Source organism: Alosa sapidissima, chromosome 2 (genome assembly GCF_018492685.1).
Source record: "Alosa sapidissima isolate fAloSap1 chromosome 2, fAloSap1.pri, whole genome shotgun sequence".
NCBI classification, from domain to species: domain Eukaryota; kingdom Metazoa; phylum Chordata; class Actinopteri; order Clupeiformes; family Clupeidae; genus Alosa; species Alosa sapidissima.
The window spans coordinates 28,348,650-28,373,924 of record NC_055958.1 but is presented as its reverse complement, the minus strand read 5'-3'; the positions used below and the strand labels follow the sequence as shown (position 1 = coordinate 28,373,924).

At 45.7% G+C, this 25,275-nt stretch overlaps 1 protein-coding gene across 1 annotated transcript in view; it reads right to left on the bottom strand.

Annotated features, from left to right (window-relative positions):
- man1a2 (mannosidase, alpha, class 1A, member 2) overlaps positions 1 to 20,221 on the bottom strand; it is a 109,544-nt gene extending 89,323 nt beyond the window's left edge. Inside the window, exons 1-2 of the mRNA XM_042078319.1 lie at positions 19,348 to 20,221; positions 18,175 to 18,650 (exon numbers count right to left, since the gene is read on the bottom strand). Of these exons, the coding sequence (XP_041934253.1) occupies positions 18,175 to 18,482 (308 nt within the window). The 5' untranslated portion in view covers positions 18,483 to 18,650; positions 19,348 to 20,221. The remainder of the gene's footprint in view (positions 1 to 18,174; positions 18,651 to 19,347) is intronic.
- Between the last annotated feature and the right edge of the window lie 5,054 nt (positions 20,222 to 25,275).

The following is a 25,275-nucleotide window of genomic DNA, read 5'->3' as shown; positions in this document are numbered from 1 at the left end:
TAGTGTGCAGGTCAATTCTGGGTTCTAAACTTCCTACATAATTATTATTTTTATAGTCAGTAAAATAGTAGGCCTACTTTGTGTGATTAAGTCCTTTATTTTTTGTTATAGTTCATTTACATTGTGTTGTGTTTTGCCAATAAAGTAGCTTTAAATAGCCAAACTAGGCTAGATCAAGGTCAGTGTTGAAATTACTGCATGCAAATCACTGAATGCTATGCAGAGGGGCCTAATCTTTAGGCCATCTGATGTACAGTATAGGCTTCCCTAGGCCTTCCCGTGTTCATGGGATTTCTTTGACAGTTGCAAAGGGAAAAATGTGAGGATAGTCTTCTTTGCGCCCAGTGTACAATTACGACGTTCCAACCACTCAGGTCTTCGTCAGATAGGCCTACACCATTACCTGTTGCAATATGTCTGTGTGCATTCCTACATTAGCCTACGTCTATTTCTTTGATAACATGATTTGCTACAACGTAACAATAAGCCGCTATTATTATTAGGACTTAACACGCTTTGGTGGTATTATATGCTGTGGGCTTTAATTAGCGCATTTCAGGTAGCCTATCCTACATCTGGGCAATACTTATTGAACAAATTGCAGTCTACATGGCATGACAAATATTACCAGTAGTACTGACCGAACATGAAATAGATTGTTTACAAGTTATGGTAATGATACTGGTAAAATGATTACAGCTCGTTAGGTCTCGTCAAAATTCATTGATGAAGGAAGGTTCGCTTTATCCCAGAGAACCTTACTCGTTTCACTTAGGCTAGACTAAAACAGAAGAGAAGAACTTGCCACTAACCATGTAGTCGTGTTTTCTATAGCATATTCGTTAACCTGCCGTTCTTTGAACAGAAATGTTGGGATATGTCTGCGAGGTGTTTAGCCAAGTTCCATGCGTAGCCTACTGCTTTTAAATGACTTTGAAACATATTTCACAAACGGGCCTCTGTGTACCTGATGGCTTGCCTTCACTATTCGCGATGTATCTGAAATAGTTGCAGATTTCACTTCACCTTTTGTTTTATCCACAAGGCCGAGGACGATCGGCAAAGAACTACTGTATGTTGACGTTGGCTGCGCACTCACTCACTCAGAGCTGCCTGCTTGACACGCCCACTTGCCTAGATGCATGCAAGGAGCAATGAGAGCAGCAGTTCACGCAGACACAGAACGTTAATTTTAATAAAGTATTGATTCTAAAAACGTCGGAAATCGTATCGTTTTTTGCGTGAAGGCATCGTGATACCTTTTTAGTATCGATACACCGTGCAACACTAAGAGCAGGGTGCAGCTCCACACACCCTTGTTCCTGTTGTCTTGTGAAGTGTGGGCTCTGATGCTGCACTCTGAGCCTGCTCTGACAGACACCAGGCAGGTGCAAACACACACACACACACACACTCTCTCACATACACACTAAACACACACACGGCGGCAACATGAAGGATGGAGCGAGCCTGCCATGGCAACAATGGCGAAGCCAAGAAACGTCTTTTAGCCATGGCAACGCAATATGAGAGCGATATATGGATGGAGAGTCAAGATAGAGAGAAAGAAGGAAAAGAGGTGGGAGGAAGAATCAAAGAACAAAAGAAAGAGAAAGAGAAAGAGAGAGATGTGGGAGGCATTGGCTGAGGCTTATTCAGACAATGAAAGTGGCCTTTTCTCTTCCCTTCTTCACACATAAAGAGAGGAAGATGTATACGTATGCCTCTATAGTAGGGCTGCACAATTCATTCGTTTTAATCTAAATTTAGCTATTAGCTAATGATAAAGGCTGTGATTAATAGTGCAGCACACAACTCTGTCCAATGGTTAATCTCGTCACATCTATGATTCTTAAACTCACGTCATCTTCCTTGTGTGACAGACAGTGAAGCTCACCCGACGGGAGTGCTGTGCTTCTCAGGCACGACGAATGCTCACCAATCAGAAGTGGCACAGCTTAAAGCAAAATTTGGAATATTGAACTGAGACTTGACTTTCAAAAATGATATCGCAAATCAAATCACAATATCTGTCAGAAAAACTCATGCTGCCCTACGCTATAGACATTTCATACGTTTTGGAAACAGTGTACAATGTTATGGTTATGCCTATGAATCCTCTTTTCTCAGTTGAAGAAAGAGGTCTTGCTGCAGTCACTTTGCCCCTATTTGCCCAAGGGGGGGGGGGGGGGCGACCTCACACACACACACAGCTTAGGGGTGATTGGAAACCTTCCAATTGCCAAGAGCAGTTTCTACTGGGATCAAATGTCACGAAGCAGTTTTAGGGGCCAGAGAAGTCAGCGTCTCTGACAAGCCGGACAGATCAGCCCTGAAGTCCCTCACACGCACACACACACACACCCCACCCACACACACCCCACCCACCCACATACAAACACACAGTCAGTCCCCCAACTCCTTTCTCTTTCTGAACACACACACACACACACACAGGGCAACAAAACTGAACACACAGCCACACAATGAGTCCCCACAGAGCTGACCGAACTGACAGCTACATATAGAGACCTACAACACAAACACACACACACATACACACTAGAGCGAACCCCAAATACACACACAAAGCCTTATACAGCATGCACAACACACAACTCAAACCCACATCACACACACACACACACAAAGCCTTATACAGCATGGACACTGACAACAAGCAGATCCATGACATGACAACACACACACACACACTCTCAAATCTCTCACAAGAGGCCCTTCACAAAACCCAGAGACCCTTTACACAGCAGCGCATTGAGCTTTTGTTTTGCGGTTTCTCTCGTCTCATTCTGAAGCTTACCCTAAAGAGATGGAGAGAGAGAGAGAGAGAGAGAGAGAGAGAGAGAGAGAGAGAGAGAGAGAGAGAGAGAGAGAGAGAGAGAGGAGATCAGGAGGCAGAAAGAGGGAGAGGGAGGAAGGGAGAGACAGAGGGAAAGAGAGACTGAGAGGGTGAAGTGACAATGAGGGAAGAGATAGAGAGAAGATGGAGAAAACAAAAGAGGAAAGAAATTGGATGAGAGAGAAAAAAGGGGAGGATAGAAGAACCCCCCCCCCCCCACCTCCTTTTATCATCTTGGGCTAGCTGGAGGTTTTCTGCACTGCCAGACCTATTAGCAACAGACAGGAGATGTGATAACAGAGACTCCCTTACGCTCTAATATCTGGGCCTAGACTGTGACACACACACACACACACACACACACACACACACACACACACACACACACACCTCCCTTTTGTTCTTGTGGCGATGACGATGGTGATTATGCTGCTGCATTATCAAGCCAAATTTCTGTGTGCAGTGCAGTTCCAGTGGACAGGGCAGTGCATGAGGCGCAGTGACAAAATGATGTGTCTGCCCGCTGGATCACAGTGGCGTTGTGGTGGAGAGGCACAGTGACAGGCAGAGCTGATTTAAATGTGAAGAGGCCGAAATAAATGGGGTCGCAAAATAAGGATCTGATGATCTGATGTTGGCCCACAAACATGCACACACGCACGCGCACACACACACACACACACACACACACACACACACACACACTACAAAATACCCCAGAGAACTAACCTGAAATACAATCTCATTCTCTCAGTCTCTCTCTCGGTCCACACACACACACACACACACACACAGTTCTCCTGAGACTCAACCAGGGCGAGCCACTCTCTCCTCTCTTCACATTAGCGTGCACCTGGGGAGACTTTGCCTCTTCGCTGCGGTCCTACACCCATAGGCTGCCCCCAACTCCACAGAGAGTTCCAGAAAGAGTCCTCTCAGACAGTCAGGCACGCAGACAGCCATCTCAACAGACAGACAGTCATACGAGGGAATGGGGGAAGTTTATAAAACCTGCAGTGAGGTTATAAGGTTATGAGGTTATATAAGACGTAAATGACAAGTATGACGAGACGACTCCTTCAACTCTCACTTTGGTCGGAACACTCTGCTGTGCTCATCTCATTATGCCCCCCCCCTTCCCAGGTGTGTGTGTGTGTGTGTGTGTGTGTGTGTGTGTGTGTGTGTGTGATTACCTGGGTCCTTTAAAATGCAGCCGCCACTTTGTTCTGCCCTGTTTACGCTCTGAATCTGCAATCTGCTTAGAAGATTGAGCAGCTGCTCCTTTCTCTTCATCCATCCCTCTTTCCATCTCTCTTTCCCCGCCTCCCTCCCTCCCATCTTTCTCGCTCTCTCTCTACCTCCTCCCCTGTGGAACACCCTCAGCCCAAAGGAGACACATCAGTGCAGTAAAGAGTGGGACTGACACACACACACAGAGTGAACAGGCAGCCACACATGTAAATACAAGTAGCACACAAACAAACACAGCTGCACCGCAGGGGTTAGAGAAGACCCCCCAGTTAGGGTAACAGCGAGGAACTAGAGAGAGAGGGGGGAGAGAGAGAGAGAGAGAGAGAGAGAGGGAGAAAGAAAGAAAGAAAGAAAGCTTTGATCTGACGATAAAACACACAGAGGTGTGCCGTGAAGCTCCGTGCCTTCTGGTGGGTGAGTGGGGGTTTTGAGCCATAATGGCTGATCTCAGACACAGTTGCTGTGGGGTGTAGAGCCAACATGGCGTCTCCTCAGACATTGTTTCAGTGGACTGCAGGGTCTCGCACACAGACAAGCCCATCATGCATTCCCTAAATAAGCATCCCTAAATAAGCAAGAGGAAACACAGCTGAATCCCCTTTGGGTTAAAGGTATTTTCCCCTGAAAATGGCTTTTCATAACTGTACAATAATCCCCATGAAGTTAACACTACGGCGAAGAGCCAACGCAGGGGTCCCTTGGGTGGAGTTTTGTTATAGTGCAGAGCCAAAGCAGCATTTCCTGAACAGACACAGAACCATAACAAGAGTCCCTCAGATGGCAACTGCAGGGCACAGAGCCAAAATGGAGTCCCCTGTTGTTGAGTTTCTGTGAAGCACAGAGATTCGTAATGGAGTTCCCGAGATGGAGTTACCGCCTGGCCTAGTTCACCCCAAGGCAGAAACAATGCCGCTTAACTGCTCAGATTTCCTTTATTTTATTCTCTCTCTCTCTCTCTCTCTCTAACGCCTGGCCCAACCTCAGGAAGGGAGAGCGTGAGCGAGCAGGCCGAGGAGCTGGTCCGTGTGTTTGTTTGTTGGCCGTCTGAGTGACCCCTCAAGCGGAGAGCGCTCCTGGGAACAGTCGGTCGACGCTATCGGCTCCCGCTGTGGCCCTCTAAGTGGGGCCAGTCAGGCTTCAGTGGCCCTCAATGCCACACTGGATGACCGGGTCCCTTCAAACACTCTCAGGCTTTCCTTCTTGCCATCATTTCTTCTCTTTCCCTCGCTTTCTTGCTAACATTGTCTACACTGGCTCTCAATATGTTTTAGAATTGTTTTAAACGTTAACGGATTACTTTTAAAGGAGAAATCCGGCCGATTTTTACATGGATCTTGATCGCAAGATGTCGCCGAATACTGTCAATAGGAAATATAATGACCAAAATCGGTGCTACCGAACTGGAGTAGCTGCAGCTAATGGCCAGTACTCCCATTGAGCTACAATGCTAGGTCTGGGGGAATCATCTACCGATTTTGGTCGTTATTTTTCCTATCAACAGTACTCAGCGACGTGTAGCGATCAAGATCCATGTCAAAATCAGCCGAATTTCTCCTTTAAGGCTCTTTATGGCCTCTCTCCCAGTTATAGATCTGACCTGTTTGTGCAGATGAACATAGCACTTACTTTGAGATCTTTGGGTGGAGGATTTTTAACATTTAAACTTTCAGAAGCCTGGCTAAAAACTTAAAAGGTGCCATGTGTAAGAATTGAGGTAAAAATATCCAAAAAATGAGCTACACGCATCAAAAGAATGAGAAGAAATAAGGGCGATGATGTCATTAAAAAAATGACACGGTATAGTGCTGCAGAGATATCAACCTGAATTAGCATGCTAAATTACTAGCCACAGCCCGACAGGTGTCATAATTCCAGTTTCGGCCATGGGAGGCGGTATGCGGGCAACATAACCGCCAGCCAAAATGCAATACACGTGTCTTGGTTATTACTCTAGGGTAGACCAACTCGCTTTCTGGAGGTTTACTGCCCCAATCTTTTATGGAATGTGGAGTATGAATTGATTTTTTGGCGGATATTACACATGGCACCTTTAAGGGGACAGATCATTTGCCGTCATGGCCCCAAGGCTCTGGAAGGAGTTGCCTGAAGAATCAATATCATCCTTTAAGTCTCTCCTTAAACCCACTTTTATCGCCTTTCCTGACTTTGTTTGAGTTTAAATTTATTTTGATCTGTCTAGGGTTCATTTCTATTAAAGGGACCTTCTTATAGATGATTGTATTGTTTTTACATCTAAAAGCTTTTTTTTTTTTTTATGCTTGTATGGTCCACTTAATTTAACTGCTTTTGTTTGTTTTCTTTTGAAATCTAAATGTTTTTTTTTTTTATTCTGCCTTTGTAAAGCACTTGGTAACTTGATTTTAGAAAAGTGCTCTATAAATAAAGACCATTATAATTATTATTGCCTATAAATAAAGACCATTATAATTATTATTGTCTTAATCTTTCTCCCTTCTTTCCTTCCTTCTTTTTCTATTTTTCTTTTCCCCCTCACTGGTTTCCCTCCCTCTCTGGATGTCTCCTGTTAAGTATAAGTATATATACTCTTTTGATCCCGTGAGGGAAATTTGGTCTCTGCATTTATCCCAATCCGTGAATTAGTGAAACACACTCAGCACACAGTGAAGTGAAGCACACACTAATCCCGGCGCTCGGGGAGCAGTGAGGGGTTAGGTGCCTTGCTCAAGGGCACTTCAGCCGTTCCCACTGGTCGGGGCTCGAAACGGCAGCCCTCCGGTTACAGGTCCGGAGTGCTAACCAGTGGGCCACGGCTGCCCACTGTTGTGGGCTCTCCTCCTGCTCTTCCTCCTCCTGCTCTTCCTCCTCCTCTCCCCTCTTGTGGTCTCTGGGTGTGTCCTGGTTTTGTGCTGACCCATTTGGCTTAATGAAGGATGGCAGCAGGAAGAGAATGCGCCAGTCCTTGTGTGTGCTGAACAGTGCCTATGTGTGTGTGTGTGTGTGTGTGTGTGTGTGTGTGTGTGTGTCAGACTGAATGTGTGTCTGCACTTCTAACAGGCCTCTGGGCTTAAGTGTTACAGCGGGAGACAGTCACCTGAGATTTTGTCACAGGACGGCTGCCAGATATCCAACTCACTCACCTGCATCTAACACTTCCAGAACGTTCCGCCAGCATCACTCTGAGACTTCCATCCAATAGTCTCCATCCCTCATTATCTTGCTCTTTCTCTCTCCCCATCTCTCTCCCTCGCTCACATCACCTGCTCCTTTCTTCTTTCGCTCTTTTATGGCCCTTATGGAGCCCGACCCTTTCATTCCACCATTTTATCCACGACACCATCCATCACTCATTCTGTTCCCTTTTGGAACTTATTTTTCTCACTCCTTTTCAATCTCTTGCTCACTTGCTTTCTCTCTCTCTCACCCACACACAATCTTACAGACACTTAGGCACACACACACACACACACACACACACACACACACAGTAGTCTTTACAGAAGGCTTGGCACCATTACACCGCAGAAGTTGATGGACAGAGACAAAGTGATATATTCCAACAAGCTCAGCCTGAGAGATGTCGACTAGCACGGCAGAATGAGTGAGCTAACCCGAGGAAGAGAGGCAAACGAGCAGAGGAAAAGGAAAATTGATGTGAACATCACGAAAAGAGAGAGCGACCGAAACGACCAAGTGGAGTAAATAGCAAGGCAGCATCGCCTCACTCCTAAATCTTAAAAATCTTAAGAAAAAAAAAAAACATTGCAGTTTCGCAGCGTCCCAAATAGTCACTTCTCAGTTTCATAGCCCCATCAGACACGGCCTTTTTACTTCTGATGGACGTTCTCTGGCTTCTCATTTCTCGTTCCTCACGAGTGCGTAAGTGAATCCGCCGGCGGTTGGCGTCTGCATCTCTCTTCAGTTCCTGTTACTGCGGTTACGGCAGCAACTCGCTGCCACGGCATCGCGGCCTGAGAGGGGTCACATTTAATCGCCAAGGGAACGGTCCCTCATCCAATTCACTTAGAATACCACCCACGTCTGTTAATACACGCACAACGCACGCTCGGGCGAAGTCACCCTTTGACCTTGGCTTTGATTGGACCGAAATCTCTCTCTCTATCACTCACTCACTCCCGCCTCTGAGCGGTAAGGTCAGGAGGCATCAGCAATATCCCATTTAACAGCATATGAGAGATTTACAAGGGATAAGGGAGGCGAGGCGAGGGGGACCTGCACAAGCTGGACTGGAGTGGACTGGCTGTCAGAGCCCTGGCTCAGGTCTGGCACCCTGGTGGGTCAGACTGGGAGGACGAGTGGAAACTGGCATGCAGAGTTGGCAGAGAGAGAGAGAGAGAGAGAGGTGGAACACCACAGAGACAGCAAGTCATGGCTCATGGGAGAGAGAGAGAGACTGTTGTCTTAGGCAAGAATCTGGGTGCTTTATTCATGTACAGACACACATAGGGTCAGCCTTGACCGCTTAAACACACACTTAGGGGCAGTAACAGATACGGCATCATTACAGTGCACAGTGTCACATAACTTATTTGAGGAGCCCAAGAGCTCCAGCTCAGACATGTTAGTAAGGGGCTCTCACCTCATACTGAAAGCATGAGTCATCGCAAGCACCTGACACACACACACACACACACACACACCAGTTACAGAAAGATAAACAAAAACACTCATGCCTGAATATGCATGCGTGCACACGCATGCAGGCGCACACACCACACGTATGCATATATGCCCAAACACAAACAAGCAAACAGTAAAGGTCTTCTTCTGAGCCTCTTGGGAGATTGAGGTTAATGTGGGTGCAGGTAATGCAGCTCAGACTCATTAGGACTGCAACACCGTAATACCTCAGTCCCACTGAGAACCTTTTAATTCAGGCTACTGATGTATATTGTACCTGTATGGCATTGTTTGGGTATGGGTGCAAAATGCTACAGTTGAACTGTTCATCTTGCTACAGTTGAACTGTTCATCTTTCACCTGATGAACAATTTTCACTACAGCAGCTCCAGTGGGCATTAAAAATCATTGGATTAATGTGTTTGAGAAGGACAAAGGAGACGGGGGACCTCTCCCCCTACATTCACCGCATTGATATCAGAGCAAATCTGATGATAAACACAGCAACTTTTTTGAGCAATGTTGCAGGGGAATGGTTGTGGTTCTGGCACATTCCTATTGATTTTGACCAACAATTTGTTTTCTAAAGAACCATCAGCAGGCAAAGTTTCATGATCATCAGAACATATGGAACAGGTTGTGTGGTTGCCCAGCAACATTGCTCCAAAAGTTGCTCCCATGTATCATCACCTTAAGCCTTTGCCCCTTTTCATGTCCCATGATCTCCCTCAGGAGCGTCTCATGTCTTTGTGATGCAATTTAACATCCATCCACGCATGCATCCATTTTTTATCCGTAGTTCTCACCTGATACATTATCTAGTTTCACGTGTGAAAAAGGGCTTCTGTCTGAAGAAATGAAGAAGCAGGACTCGAAATGTGCATACCAGGACTATGACTGTGTGGCATTCTCACAGGAAGGCATTAGTCTCCTTCCTGGTTTCTGTGTAATACAGGGCACCTAAGCATGCATTACTTTAATATCTATAGGCCTAGTTTCACTAACCTTGACACCAGGAGACTTATGCCTCTCATGACTACTAGCCACTGCTCCAGTAGCACGGTGATAACCTGGTGATTAAGCTTGGCCACCGCAGAAGCTGATCTCCATGTACACACTCAGCAGCAGCACTAGGGTAAACTTGACAACAATCCCCTTAGCCTTGGTAGAGCCGAGGAAGAGCCCATGGAGGGCATGGGTAAAGAAGAGCAGAAGTGCAGAGAGGGACAGCCCATGGAGGGCAGGGGTAAAGAAGAGCAGAAGTGCAGAGAGCGACAGCCCATGGAGGGCAGGGGTAAAGAAGTGCAGAGAGCAGAAAATGACAGTGTAAATCCGAATGGAGAAGTACAAAGTGCAAGCAGAGAGAGACACACATGACAACAAAACAGAAATGTAGTGGGGAAATTACAGAACTGAAGGGGTGTCTCTCGTTTCTTTTCAGTCAGATTTATCCCAATCGCATTTAGCCTTGTTCTAGCAGTGCATTACCACAAGCAAAGCATGGGATTATACGATACGCAATTTGTCTTTTTTCCTTAAGAGAGTCCTACTCTTGTCATCTTCATTCATTGCTGTTGTTCTGAGGCGCGGTTAACACTTGTTCAAAGCTGCTTAGAGACCAGCTTTGATGAGCAGTCATTCTAACCAACCGTGCAGGACACACTCATTTCAAAGAACAACCCCCAGTGTAGAAAAAACAGTTTGAAACAGTAGAAGGCAGCAGAAGAAGAATCTGCGATCGTCTGGCATTTCAATAGGCAGGTTTGGGGAAAGGTGTTGTGAGAATGGAATGTTGCTCACTGTCAAGGAGCTGCAGTCATTTTCTACCAGAGCCTGACCAGAGGCACTGTGTCCTAATGTGTCCTTTACACAAATACCTGCAGCATGACTGTCATAGACAAGGAGGGAGGGACACCTGGGAAGATGAGATAATGAAAAAGAAAAGATAAAAGAATGTGGAACAAAAGAACAGAGGAAAAGAATGCAAAGGCAAAATCGGAGGAGAGGAAAAAGGAGGATGTAGTAGAGATGAAGGAAAGAGAGTATGATCAAGAGGCGGATGGAGACAGTAAACGGTGACACACACACACACACACAGTCTCACTGTCTTGTTCACCACTCTACAAACACACACCAGAGTGGGGAGATGATCTCATCGGGAGGAAGGCTGGCACTAATGAATTCTCCAGTCTCCAGAACATCTACTAGGCGCGCACACACACACACACCACCACTTAAAAGCCGATCTACTGATGAGGCAAACCACACATACACAAGAAACTCATTTAAGTCTACCATAAGGGATTACAAATAAATTGTGTGTGTGTGTGTTACACTTGAACACAATGAGGATCTGGCAGCGCGACTCACATGTGCGTTTTAAAGAAAACTCCGAACATAACAGATTAGCAAGCCTCAGCCGCTAACATCATCAGTGCTGACAGAGCTAGCGGTCATTCACAGGGGCCGGGTGGCTAAATATAGACACAGACAAGGGCCACAGCTGGGACACACACATACTCACACTCACATTCACAATAAGACTCACAAGATTACCTGCAGCCTCCTTGCAGAAGAACATATAGCCTATACATTACACACTTGCATCTACATAATGCACACACTATATGGACTACATTATGCATTATACAGCATACATTATACATGCATGAATATTCTCAGTGTGCCAGCGCTGTTCTAGGAACAGGTTTTTCCATCAGCTCACAGTACATGGTAGTGGTAATGATGTATGCTACAGACGGCAAAGAGCTCCTCTATACGGCTGAGGTGAGAGAGGGGGGAGGGGAGACTGAGGCCGAGCATGTGGGCAAGTGGCTGACCGAGAAACCGCAGCTTAGGCGTTGGGTGTCTCGTCTGACTGAGAAGTGTAGTCTGTGTGTGTGCAGTGTTTCCTCTAGGATTTTTTTAAGCAGGGGGGGCAGGCCTGTCCGAACCACCCCCCCCCCCCACCGTCCCACGGAAATGACAACTGACACTTCGCTGCAACACAAACAATTATATGTATTCACCTCTATTCACACACAATTTAGGCATTATTTTTTTAGTTGTGATTGAGCTGTATATTTGGAGAATCTACAACAGGTCTGCACAATGAATTTTGAAAGGCAACTGCGACTATTGTACTGTCTGCCTCATTTCTGATACCGTGGGGGAAGAAAATTAAACCGTGGGGGGCCGCCACTACCAAATCAACATAGAGGAAACACTGGTGTGTGTGTTTGCAAGAGACCGAGAGTTAGTGAGAACGTGTGAAAAAGCAAACCAGAGTGAGAAAGAGGGTCAATAGTGCAAGAGCATGCACAGTTCTGTGCAAAAGATTTAGGCATTTTTCTTTAACATTTATTTATTTATTTTATTGCACCTTAGTATTCTCATGCATTAGTTATTCTGCATGCTCTACAAAACTATGCTGTTAAAATTATGCATATCATTTTGAAAGCATCCCATCTTCACACATGCCTCAGACCTTTGCAGACTAAGGCCAGGGTTAAAAGGGCAAGGGTCAAATCAGTGGCTGCCTGGAATTTGTTTTTTTATTATTGTTTGGACATTTAGTATCTCCTTATAAATCAACCGTAATTGATTTAGTTTCATTCTTAATCTTAATTCCTTTCCTTCCTTGTCGTGTATGAAAACTCCAGTTGGTATTGTCATACGTGTTTATACCAATGTCGGTATCTTTGTGATCTCACCTTGTTCACTCGTCTTTGTAAAGTTGTATTAAAAAGTTAAATCACAAACAAAAGACAACACATGGATGCAATTTAACATCTGAGCAGAAGGTGATTTCCACAGGAAGAGAGCCGAGGGCCAATCAGTCCGAGCGGACCAAAAAGGGCTCCCACGACGTTGCCTGAGAGACGGCGGAGACGGACAGCTCTCAGACGTCTGATGACAGCAGTGACCGTCCAGCTCGTCGCCTCGGGCCAATTCCTGAAAAACGGGCTGGTGCTCACGCAGATGATGAGTGGGCAGCAGCACGTACCAAGCGAGCCCCGAGTTTCAGCCACGTGCGTGTGTGCGTGCCTCAAACAAATCATCTCACCACTCCGGACGCACATATCTTTGGATTAGCGAGCGATCGCCCACCATCTTGGCACAAGACCAGCAAAGAGAGATGGTTCTTCATTAGGTTCTGTTTTTAGTAGGTTCAGTTCCCATGTTAAGGCTTTGACTATGCCAAGGAATGGTTTTTTGGCAGGTAGTGTTCTTCAGAACTAGAAATGGTTCCTCAGGGCCCCAAATTGGTACTGTATACAGTTCTAAATAACCCCTCAACGGAGAGTTCTAAATACGGCCTTTAAGATTTAGGCCGACTTTTGCAGAGCTAGACCTTGCAAAACCACAAGAACCAAGCAAGCCGGTCTTTTGCCTTTTCCAAGGAGAGCAGGCTTTAAGCCTTGCACAATTGCCCCACATACTGTACATCCACTAGCCTGGAAAATCCAGACCCTGATAATCTAGAAAGATTAAGGGTCTGGCCAAGAACAATGTAATGGCCCAACTCGAGGGGCGGCAACAAGCATGCATTTAAAAATCTCACTGCAGGCAATCGGATAACACTACGACCAATATGTACTGTCCTCCAACGTTGCAGCGCTGTCTTCATCAGTTTAGCTGGTTCCCCGGAATGTTGGGGTAAAAGTAACGTGCATCATTGCTCATTGCCAGTGTCTCGCAGAGACAATTCCATTGTGTTCTCGCGAGAACTCTGGATTTCCAGGGTATACATTCACTGCTTTGGGTTTGGGGATTAGCACAGGGCTTTTCTGTTAGCGCGACATGTGGGATTGCTTTGTTTTTCATCCACTAAATTACGGTGACGAAAGGAGCGGCCGGCCACAGGCCACCATCCCGTCACTACACAATGGAGACACACGGAGACACACACACGCACGCACACATACACACATACACACACATAGCTCAAGGTGACTGGCGTATGAATGGCCTTGATGAATATTCACACGGATAGGCCTATTCTTGTAGCAGTGTGTGGGTTGGCCATGAGACAACATCACTATTACACGAGATAATTTCACCGCCACTCGCTCGATGTGTAACTCTCACTCACCCACCCACACACACACAAAAATCCTTTTCTTCATTTCCATGAGCTAATCCCAACTTTGATACACACAGAATCTATTTTATATGGCAAATGTATGTGTGTGTTTTGTCTGTGTGTGCCCTAAGGTGAGTGGGGGATTAGAGTGGACTTAGTCTCTGTTGAGGCAACATAAGGCCTGAGCAGGCCTGAGAGTCGGGGCTGCTGGAGAATGGCGGGAGTCGGAGAACAGCATGTTCTACTCCACAATCCTGCTTCAAGAAGCAAGGCCTGTATGTACAGTAGTAGGCGCTATTATGGGATGGAGAGGGGCTTGGCCAATGGGAGCAGAAATAAATTGATGCAAGGAAATGTTCCGGTGAACCTTGATCTGACATATAACCCACTGCATGGACTGAGGAGGACACACGCCTTGCCTACCTGTTCCCTTTTTCTTTATCTCTCACTTCCACCATTTCCCTTTTATTTATTATATTCTCTCTCCCTCTCTCTTTCACACTCTCTATCCCTTCATCTCCATCATCCTGAGGCACCTTCAGTGCCACAGCTCCTGCAGCAAAAGCAGATGTGTGAAGCAGGAGCAACACATCCCATCACTAACGATGCATGTACACTCTCTCAAACTCAAACGCACACAACCCGTCAACTCTGTCTGATCTCAAAAAAAGCACTCCTTGCACAAAAAAAATGGATGAAACAGTTAAAAACAAGGGATGGGCATCGCCAGTGACTTTGTCAGAATTAGGCCTAGATGTTATGCCCCATTCTTCAACATTTTATGATATTATTTAAAGCCAGCGTACGGTGCAGGTGCCCCAGCCAGTCGCGCCACGGATGGGGCCTTATGACATATTTTAAACAACTTCCACACTAGCTTTACACTAGCTTTAGATTTCATACTTTCTAAGTCCCATTTTCTCATCTTCCTCACAATTCACTCCTCTCTGCTTCGTCCTTCCCACTACCTTCCAGACTTCCTCTTCCCCGCCCCATTGCCTGCTGGGTAATCCAGGTGCCTGTCTGAAGAGGGAAACTGGTCGGCCGCTAATACCTTGCTGTAGCCGAGTCAGCCTTAAACACATGCTTAAAGCACTGGAGATAGGTCCCAGTAAGCCAGACGGAAAGAGGAAACAAACAAAAACACACACACACACACACACACACACACACACAATATAAGCTTACAAACACACTTTGCAGATATGCCAAAACTTTCAATTTAAAAGTACTACCGTATGCAAAAACTTTAATACATAAAATTAATATATTTGAATAACATTGAAATAAAAAGAAAAGGAAAAAACTAATCTAAATCCATCACAGCTGAGCGTAAACACACACACACACACCACACACACACACACACACACACACAGACACACACACACACACACACACACACACACACACACACACACACACACACACACACACACACACACACACACACACACACACACACGGGCCTCTGACCTGGTTTTGTGAACTCTGCCCTCTCTGCCCACCTCGCTCCATTCATGCCAGCCGCTCCGCGACTGCCGTGGCCGCTGCCATCTTCACTCACCAGAAACATAGTGACCCTACCCCCACCCCAACACACACACACACACACACACACACACTAGTGCCTACAGTCCAACAACAATGTGTCAGGGTTTCACACATTTTTTGTGGCTTTCAAATAACAGACAGGAGTTTTAAGTCAAGCCGTGTACACTCTATTCAAATGGCTGCCACAATGACAAAGGCTGCATCACTGTCCTCTGGAGCCCAGCCATCCAGGTCAACCACCAGCATCACAAACCCCCGATCCCAACAGCCTCCACTGCAAATACATCTGTGAGGAAACCACAACCAAGGAGGTCGAAGTTCTACCCCCTTTTCATAACACTCTCCCACACACACACACACACACACACAGACACACACACAGGCAGACAATGCTGGTCAAAACAACACACCCCTTCCTCTGTCACTCACACACTAGCACGTACACACAATGCTGGCCTAAACATCACACATTCTTTCACAATGCATGTAATGGTGGCCTACTTCTGTCCTGGCTCAGGCATTATCAAGTCCAGCAGGTACCTTCCACACAGTAGGAAAAACACCAGGACTCCAGGCAGTGTGTGTTTGTGTGTGTGTGTGTGTGTGTGTGTGTGTGAGAGAGAGCAGACAGAGAGAGTACATAATGCAGCCACGAAGAGCATAAAAAATTAGTACTGTCTTGGAATTTGACTAATTAGCCTATACAATCAGATGAAGTGAGTGTGCATGTGTGTACGTGTCATGTATATGTGTGTATAAAGAATAAGCATCTCCATGGTTCTCAAAAAACTAAAAAATCAATATAGTTACGTATTTGTGTGCATGGTGAGTGTGTACGTGTGTGTGTGTGTGTGTGTGTGTGTGTGTGTGTGTGTGTGTGTAACGTGTGGTGGTGCATTACATGTACAGGTCTTTCTATTGTTTGCGTATGCCTACAGGTGAGTTTAACTAGTGTCCTATTCAGTGTGTTTCTGCATCACACACACTGGTGGACACAACGGGGCTCCTTGTCGTGACTGTGAGCAGAGTGTGTCTGCCTGCCTGCATGTGTGTGTGTAAAACCGTGTGTCTGTGGGGAGCACGTAACATGAAAATTAACCTCAAGATTGCCTGATGATAAAAAAAAATAATATAACCCCACAAATATAAGTATATAAGTATATATACACTCTTTAGATCGCGTGAGGGAAATTTGGTCTCTGCATTTATCCCAATCCGTGAATTAGTGAAACACACACAGCACACAGTGTACACACAGTGAGGTGAAGCACACACTAATCCCAGTGCAGTGAGCTGCCTGCATCAACAGCGCTCGGGGAGCAGTCAGGGGTTAGGTGTCTTGCTCAAGGGCACTTCAGCCGTGCCTACTGGTTGGGGTTCGAACCTGCAACCCTCCGGCTACAGGTCTGAAGTGCTAACCAGTAGACCACGGCTGCCCAAATATCACATTTGTGTGGACAAAATATGAACCAACCCAGTGATTACCTGAAGAGGATTAAACTTTATGCTCCAATTACGCTAATCCAATTCACAACAGCGGCTCTGCAATTACAGATCCTGAAGCAGTCATTTGTTTTGTTATGGTTCTTCTCGTCTCGTCATGGGGACCATAGCCAAGTACTTAAACTCACAGCTCCAGCTAACTATTCATCGTTTCTAATTACTCACTCAGCCAAGCTGCATCTTTCTTTTCCCTGTCCACCAATCGGAGAGCTACTGCAATTGTGTAATGGCGGTTGGGAAGCTCCTATTGCCCTCATGGGATATAGGGACATTGGAGGTCCTATAGATCTTACAAAATGGATTTTCCCTGTTGTGTGGTGCTGGAGATGGTGTCTGGATAAAGAGGAGGCCAGTAAGCCAGTCAGCTGGCAACAGACACAACGCACGCACAGACACACACACACACACACACACACACACACACACACACAGTAGAGTGAACGCTGTGAGGTGACCACCTCCCACCCGCCTGTGTTTTCTGAATCAGCCAGACAAGAACCCAAAGGGTGATCGGACGGACAGGCCAGCCTGTAATACAGACCATTCAGCTGGTTGAAATTGGGGGAACATCAGCAACCGAATGCCTTGGTGGGCGACTGACTGGGCTTTGACAGATGGAATGTGTCTCGTTAACGTGTCATTTAGCTGAGTGACGAGTGACATCCCGCCCCACAATCACAACCGGAATCAGCAGCATGCCATCACCTGACAAATTGACGACATGTTTTAGACAGAAAAAGAGGGACAGGTGAAATATGACCATATTAAACTGGACTCCTGTTACTGCTCAATGGCTGAGCGGCTGCATTGTGTAGCATCACCCACATCTGAAAAGTGTGTGTGGGGGTGTGAGTGTGTGTAGGCAGTACTGATAATTCTGCATATCAAATATGAATATCAGTGTTACAGTAGCCTACAAACAACAAGTTTTTTACACACAGGGCCATCTTATTGTATGGGGCTCTGTGGTAACCTCTCAATTAGTGATGAAACTACTGCATAACATTGCAGTGCTTGCTTTTTTACTACATTTTGGAGAGTGTCTGAAAACACTAATAGCCTGAAGAAGGTTCCCCGCCTCGGGAACAGACTGACACTTTGGTCGATCAATAACCCTGACCACTCCATCATTCATTTGGCACCAGGTATCAACCTACCTGGAACCAGATATCAGTTCGAGATTTGAACATCCCCTAGGTCTGGATTCTTATTATAGTCCTTTAAAATAAATGGCATATATTCACACAATAACACTGTACACATTACAAACTACATCGAGAAATAAGAGTGGGGGTCTTACTTGTGTCGGTGCTCGTCGTGTCCTCCGGGACCATGTATGATGACCTGGCTGTGCTTGCCTTCCTTCCCGGGTTCGATGTGCGGGATCAGCACGTCCTCCAAGCCCAAGTCAAAGCGCTTCTGTTTGGAATTATCCGGGAGAAAGAAGAACGCTCCAAAGCATAACGTGATGAAGGCACTGAGGATGAGGAGGAGGATAAACTTCTCGGAGAGCCGCAGGGTGGCCCTGTGGTGGGGAAACGAGGACGCACCCGGCGAGAGAGTCGGTATCCTGCGGCCCGAGAGAGGCAAGAGAGCCGGTGTGGTCATGTTTTGTATTCTAATTGGAAACTGAGGGGACAAGTGTCAAGGTTATCTTGCATACGCCGCGCTATTATCTCATTCCGGCTAATGTGTGCTCAGATTCCAAATTCGTGTCGGTCTCCTTGATTCCAGGCACGACTTCCCATCAGTTATAATGTTATGTTCTTCATCATCCTGGAAACAAGGGGGAAAGTAACATTAATCAACTGGAAATTAGCCTGCATTCACCTTCTCGCGGATGAGCCGCTGAAAGCTTCTAGAATAGAGAGGTATTTACTTAATTTACCAGTAGCAAGTAAAAACAAAGCTGACAGCTGACATTACTTTATGCTTCTTTTAAGAAATCCAAATGAATCTCTCCAAAAATATATCGCGTTGTATAAGGCAGACAAGGTGCTATGCTGACTCAACAGTCTAGTTAGTTAGTTTGACAGGTAACAACGAGCTCAAGCAAGACAAGTGACGCCACGTAGAACACCTGCTGGCACACGTGATACAGGTTACCACAAACACAGGACGAGATAAGTAGATTGGCCTTAGCAGGAATGCGTCTGATTCACTTGAAACTCTTATTCGAAATAAAAGAAGGAAGACGATATGCTTTCGATTTGAGTGTTGTCGTCCTCCACTTTTGATTACATTAGGGAACCATGCACGAGCTACTTCACTGACTCATGATAGCCTATCGCAAGATCTCTGGCTACCCCCTGCACAAGCCAAGTGCCATTTTGCAGGATCAACCATTCATACGGTTTATCGGGCTAGTTACAGCCTAACTAACAGCAAACTGTAGCTGTCCATTACCTTAACAACATTAATGACCGTCTTTGAGAAGGACGCAATGCGCTAGCTAGCTAATATTTCCACTTACCGTGAAAATCATTCCGACATTGCCGACTGATCCATGGACCTTAATAGTAGATTCAGACGTCAAGTTTAACAAAAAGACAACGAGATTGCACTCGCTATGAGGTTAACTGTGTGTTCGCTGGATTTCCTGGCTATCGGGTAGATGTCTAGATTGTTGGACACGAGTGGCTTCCCCTTCAAAAACATCGAAAAACAAACAACAAACTGAAAAATGTAAATCCAAACGACGATCGCATTGCCAACAGGCTAACTGTGTTCCCACGACGTTCAGTTGCGATAATCAATAACGATATTCTCTTACCCGAGTGAATAATAAAGTTTCCGTTACATTATGCTGGCGGCATAAAACATCAGTTGGGTTGAATATCTCAATGTATTGAGAGCCTCTTTCCAACAGGCCTGTGTCGCTGATAACCGTGGTGTCTCCAAAGAATGGCTGGATAACCCGCCGATTCGATTAGCCAGTGTATTTACAGTCGAATCGGCTGCGCGACAAAAAATATATCTGCGTTAATATGCCCGTGCATAAATGCTACTACTAGGTTTCCTCACTAATACCGATTCACCGGCCTGCATTGCTAGATACTGCGCCTTTTCCAGTAAAGGCATCTCACGTTAGCTTGCTGTTTTGTAGCAGACCGTTTCTCTGCGCATCATCTCACATGTGCTTGTGGGTAATTCGGCGGCTCACGTTAAGAATTCAATATGACTCTTTCACAAATCAGTTTTTGAATAATAGAACTATGTCCATCATTTCAGGTCTGTCCGCGAAGGGATCTTCAGCTAGTTTCCACCTCCCTTATTTCATTATGTGCGCCGCTAGTCCCTTATGTCCAGGATGTTGTTACTGCAACGACTGCTCCTCCCCTCGGTCCTCCACCATCCCATCAACTGCCGTTTGGTAAACTTAGGGAGCGTCTACCAATTATGAACTAATATGAATAATGTGAAATGGCTGCATGAACTAAATATTGAATGGTCGACACGTAGCCTAGGTGAAATACAATTTCATTTGGATCATAGATAAAAGTCAACACTGTAAAATGTAATAAATAAATAAATAAATAATATATATTAATCCATCTTAAATAAAATCCATTATTACCCTTTTCATTAATCTTTTGTGAAAAAAAAAACAATGTCTTCTCTGAGAAAGCCCCCATTACAAAACCTGTAGCATAGAACATCTTACAATACACCACATGTTGGATGTCATTGTCTGTGTGAAGATCTAGAGATGTAATAGGCTACTGTTGAGAGCAAATTGCAAACCTACTCTGAGAGAGAGATAGAGAGAAACTGCGAGCCAATTCTGAAATGGAGATAGTGTGTGTTTGTGAGTCAATTGGGTCCTTCAACTTCAATTGCCCTGCTCCACTCGCCTGCCTCAGCTCCTCCCCTGCGATTAACATGACAAACTCCATCACTCTCAGGAGACTGAAATCAGCAGGGCGTCTGTCAACGATGATGAGACTGTGGCATCTTTGCAGAATTCTTTTCAGACTGGCGTGTGTGTATGATCAACCCCTGCAGGGGGAGAGAGAGAGAGAGAGAGAGAGAGAGAGAGAGAGAGAGAGAGAGAGAGAGAGAGAGAGAGAAAGAGATAGCAGCCAGGGTGAGGGATTTGATATTCACACATGGTTCCACCCCACCAAGCAACAAAAAAAGACCCTCTGCGGTGGCTGTTTTGATTTTACATTTGCAGGAGTGGGGAGTCGGGCAGCGTGCGTTGGGTGGGGGCACTCCGCATACGTCTGCATCAGCTCCAATGGAAAGAGGAGCCCCTCTAAAACATCAGCATCTGGCAGTCAGACACGGCACGGATCACTGGTCTGGAGAAGAGGGGGATCATGGCAAACTCTGAGAGGCTCCGGATAACAAAATCTGGTTGGAGGAGGTGAAAAAGAAATCTCTCAAGCTACCCACAGCCTCAACATGCTCAGTTACAAGCCAAAATAAGAAGAGATAAGAAGCCAAAACAAAATTCATGGTGAAAACGAAGACTGAAGAATAAAAGGAGAGGAAGTGTGTGTGTGTGTGTGTGTGTGTGTGTGTGTGTGTGGCGGGGAGGGGACTGGGGGTTTGGTGAAGAGATGAGGCCTTGGCAGACACACAGAGGATGAACCATTGCGACGCACACCGGTAGGCCCACATAATGGCCCAGCATGTGTCTTTGTCAAAAGCCACATTGCCACTGCAGCATGGTAAATTATGACACTTTAAAACTCTGTGAGCAAATAAATGCATGTGATGCCATTTCACCCATGAGAACACCGCAGGTGCACTCAAGGGCAAGCCGATTGGCTCTGCGACAGAGATATGGCCGTCAATCACACGGGTCGTCGAAGGCAACAGTGAGGGGAAAAGAGATTCCGGCTCTGACATTCCAGTTAATGGGGCGTCATCTTTCCCTCCATCACGGTGCCAGGAAAAAGTAGATCACGAGGGGATGCGGGGGGGGGGGGGGACATGACAGACAGGTGGGGAGAATACAGGTCATCATGACAGGCACTGGAAGAGTGTAGGGGTAGTGCAGCATGCATGTGTGTGTGTGTGTGTGTGTGTGGTGTGTGAGTGTAAATGTGAATGTGTGTGCATCAGTTTGTGGGAGGGTTTGTGTGTGTGTGTGTGTGTGTGTGTGTGTGTGTGAGTGTAAATGTGAATGTGTGTGCATCAGTTTGTGGGAGGGTTTGTGTGTGTGTGTGTGTGTGTGTGTGTGTGGGATGGAGTGGATGTTGTCTGGAACTGAGAAGCAGTGATCCTGGACAGTCTCTCTGTGCTGGTTGGAACACATCCAACTCATACCACACATCTCTTCATCTGTTCGTCTCTTTCTCTCTCTCGCTCTCTCTTTCTGCTTTTAAAATGTTTTTTTTTTTTTTCAAATGTACTGTTAGTTACAATCTAACCGACCAAAACCTTTAATTGGACAGATCCAGGGACCCTACAGAGTAGTGCACCAAAGGGAAGACACAGCAGCTTTTCCCAAAACAGGACAAAATAAAGCCCTTGTGCGCCTTCACTCCATTCACTCTCATATGATCCTCTTTGTGTTCATCATAGTAACTACTCTTCTTACCTATTGCCCTCTCTAAAGCATCCGTCTCTGCAGTCGTGAGCAGTAAGTTGAGTGGTTCAATCACCTCTCTTGTGGCTGATTGGCCACATTGTCACGACAACACGTGAGTAATCACATGGCTTTTTTCACAAAAAATTCTGAAGTGAGCCTCAGGTAGACTCTCAATGCTTAACGCTATTGATCATATAACTTTGTGCTGATTCCAGTCATGGTATGTTGATAAACCAACATTATTATTATCGTTAAGGTGGTCCAATATTATATTCTTTCATAGGGCCCAACAGTTTTGTGAAGACTCCAGACTCCAGTGGAGGGCTTGGAGGGTTGGGGCTACTATTCCACAGTGGACTCTATTTGGAGCACCATAATTGTGTTAGCGTGTGGCGGCGCGGTCTGGCCCCTGACCGTAATCAGGTTAAGAAGTGTACTGAGAGCCCTGGTCTGCCTGTGTGTCTGTGTCACTATCTGGTGCTCACACAGCATTCGACACTAAAAAGGCTTAAGCATTGCTCGATCAATGGCGAAGTCAATGCACAATGTATCTAAAGGGAATTGAGCACTGAAGTAAACTGAAGTAAAAGAATCGATGTGAGGAGAATCCTCAAAAGGATTAATGAAGTCCTTCAATGGCAAGTTGCATGAGCATGACACATGAATGTAAGTGTTGCATTCATAGTCTGTCTAGTGCATGTTGAATGGTGTTTGAACATTCTTCTTATTGCTCAGTTTCGCTGCCTTTTGGATATGACTAGATAAAGTCAGAGTCTATCAAAGGAGCCTGTCAGGCCTTGTCACAACAACGTTGGGGTGGCAATGTGATGTGATGAGTGGCTGACAGGTGAGTTCTCACCTTGTACCAAATTGATAGGGAGGGATGATCCTAGTTTAAAGCAGAGAGACAGAGAGAGATGTTAGAAGAAAAGAGGAGAAAGCATTCATGACAGAATGTTAAATAAAAAGAAAGGTCAAAAGAACATGACCCCATATACTGGTTCTCTGAGTGACCTAACTAATCTTTCCCACAATCCTCTGCAGTAAAGGATTCTGGATGAATGTATTGACAATCCACAGTGTTCCATTCCAGACTGGAGAGGTTGTGTATCGGACTGGCAACATGCTTGTTCCTGCTCATACCACACACACACACGCACACAGACACACACAGACACACACACAGACACACACACATCACCTTCTCATCTCCCCAAAATGCCAACTCTACCCTGGAAACAGGTGAGGTTGCATGTCAGCCTGACCCCCCCCACACACACACACATACAGACACACACACCCCACTCTCTGACCACATCTCCATCCCCAAAAATGCCAACTCTATCCTGGGCATATGAGCCTGTGTTGAACAGATGGCTGCTGCGTCTAATGACCCTCCCCACCCTGTGCGACCCGTTGGGGGATTGACAAATACCAAACGCATAGGGATGGGGCCTCTCAGCCAGCCAGCCTCTCAGCCACTTCGTCCTCTAGCTGACAATCCAGTCGCGTCTGATAGATGGTCTTGTTGTTAGCATTTACAAATACCATGAATGTCGTTTATCAAATGTGTCCATCTAGAGTGGTGAGAAGCTTAATGATAAGACACATTTCGGCCAAAAAATATAACACGCTTCTTTGGGATTCTTGAGCATGTCCCTCGTACCAAAAATGTTTACAGAGATAGTTATCAAGCGAGTCCCGACACTTCTATTTGAGATGACACCCTATCTGACAAGATGAATTGGCAGTACGGGGGCTTTAAATGTATATTATGCGCCTGACGTGTCCTTCTCTCCCCAGAAGTAGTGAGCTATGCGGGCCTTTGATAGAAATGATTAAATTGTGTCCTTGAACATTGCAAAACTTAATGCAAAAGTTGGCTCTCGAACACCACAGTGTTCTTTGTGGGAGGGTGAGAGAGTGTTCCTTGTAAAATTGTCAGAACGGATGGCTGCCTGCGTCCCCTTCTCAGTCTGGAGCTGTTAACTGTGCCCAGCCTTCCCACTTCCATATGGGAATTTATATTTCTTCTCCAGGATGGGTGGGCATGACATTTTGCAGCCTGTATGAAATGTTAACCAAACAAATTTCAGTATGAAATGAAAACTTTTCGTCCGTAGACATGACCCGAGTAGCACTTGATGCAATCTCTACGCCTCTCTTATCTACTATTCGGGGGACCAGGGGCTGGGGCATATGGGCTGGATTTAGCTATACCTAAAGTTCTTAATGACCACTACTTTTTCAAAGGTAATAGTGACAAACAACTGAACAGATACTCATTATGTTTCATGGCAGAGCTCTACATCATAAGCAACACGCAACACAAATGCAACACGTTCCCTTAAGTGTACTAAAACAGATTACTGTTTTTTTATTTAGTTCTCCATCCAGATCATAAAACATTCTTTTGAGAAGTTTAGGCCATCAATTCAAGGACACTTGCGTCCCTGTATACATCATTTAATCTAAATTCTCAAGCTGACCACTCATATGGTGCGTTGCATGAGTTGTGACTTACTACTGCCCCCATGAGTCTAAGAGAGGAAGTTAATTGTGTTACATGCTATTTTTTATTGCCTCGTCTTTCTGGAGCTGTGAATAAGACAGTGACTGACATTAACCCTACATCTTGCTGTTTATTTCCTCACCTTATAAACATCAGCTGCAAAACAAACAGATTCAGATTCATTTTTGCATACAGAGGTGCGGACATCCACCCTCATCCATAATGTAACCATGGTGACAAAGCCATATTGCATTATCCTATACAAACACTACATACCTGCCTCTCTGATAATGTCTGGTACGGGGCAGACTGCAAGAACCAACCAGGGAAATTGCTCCAGGTGCCAA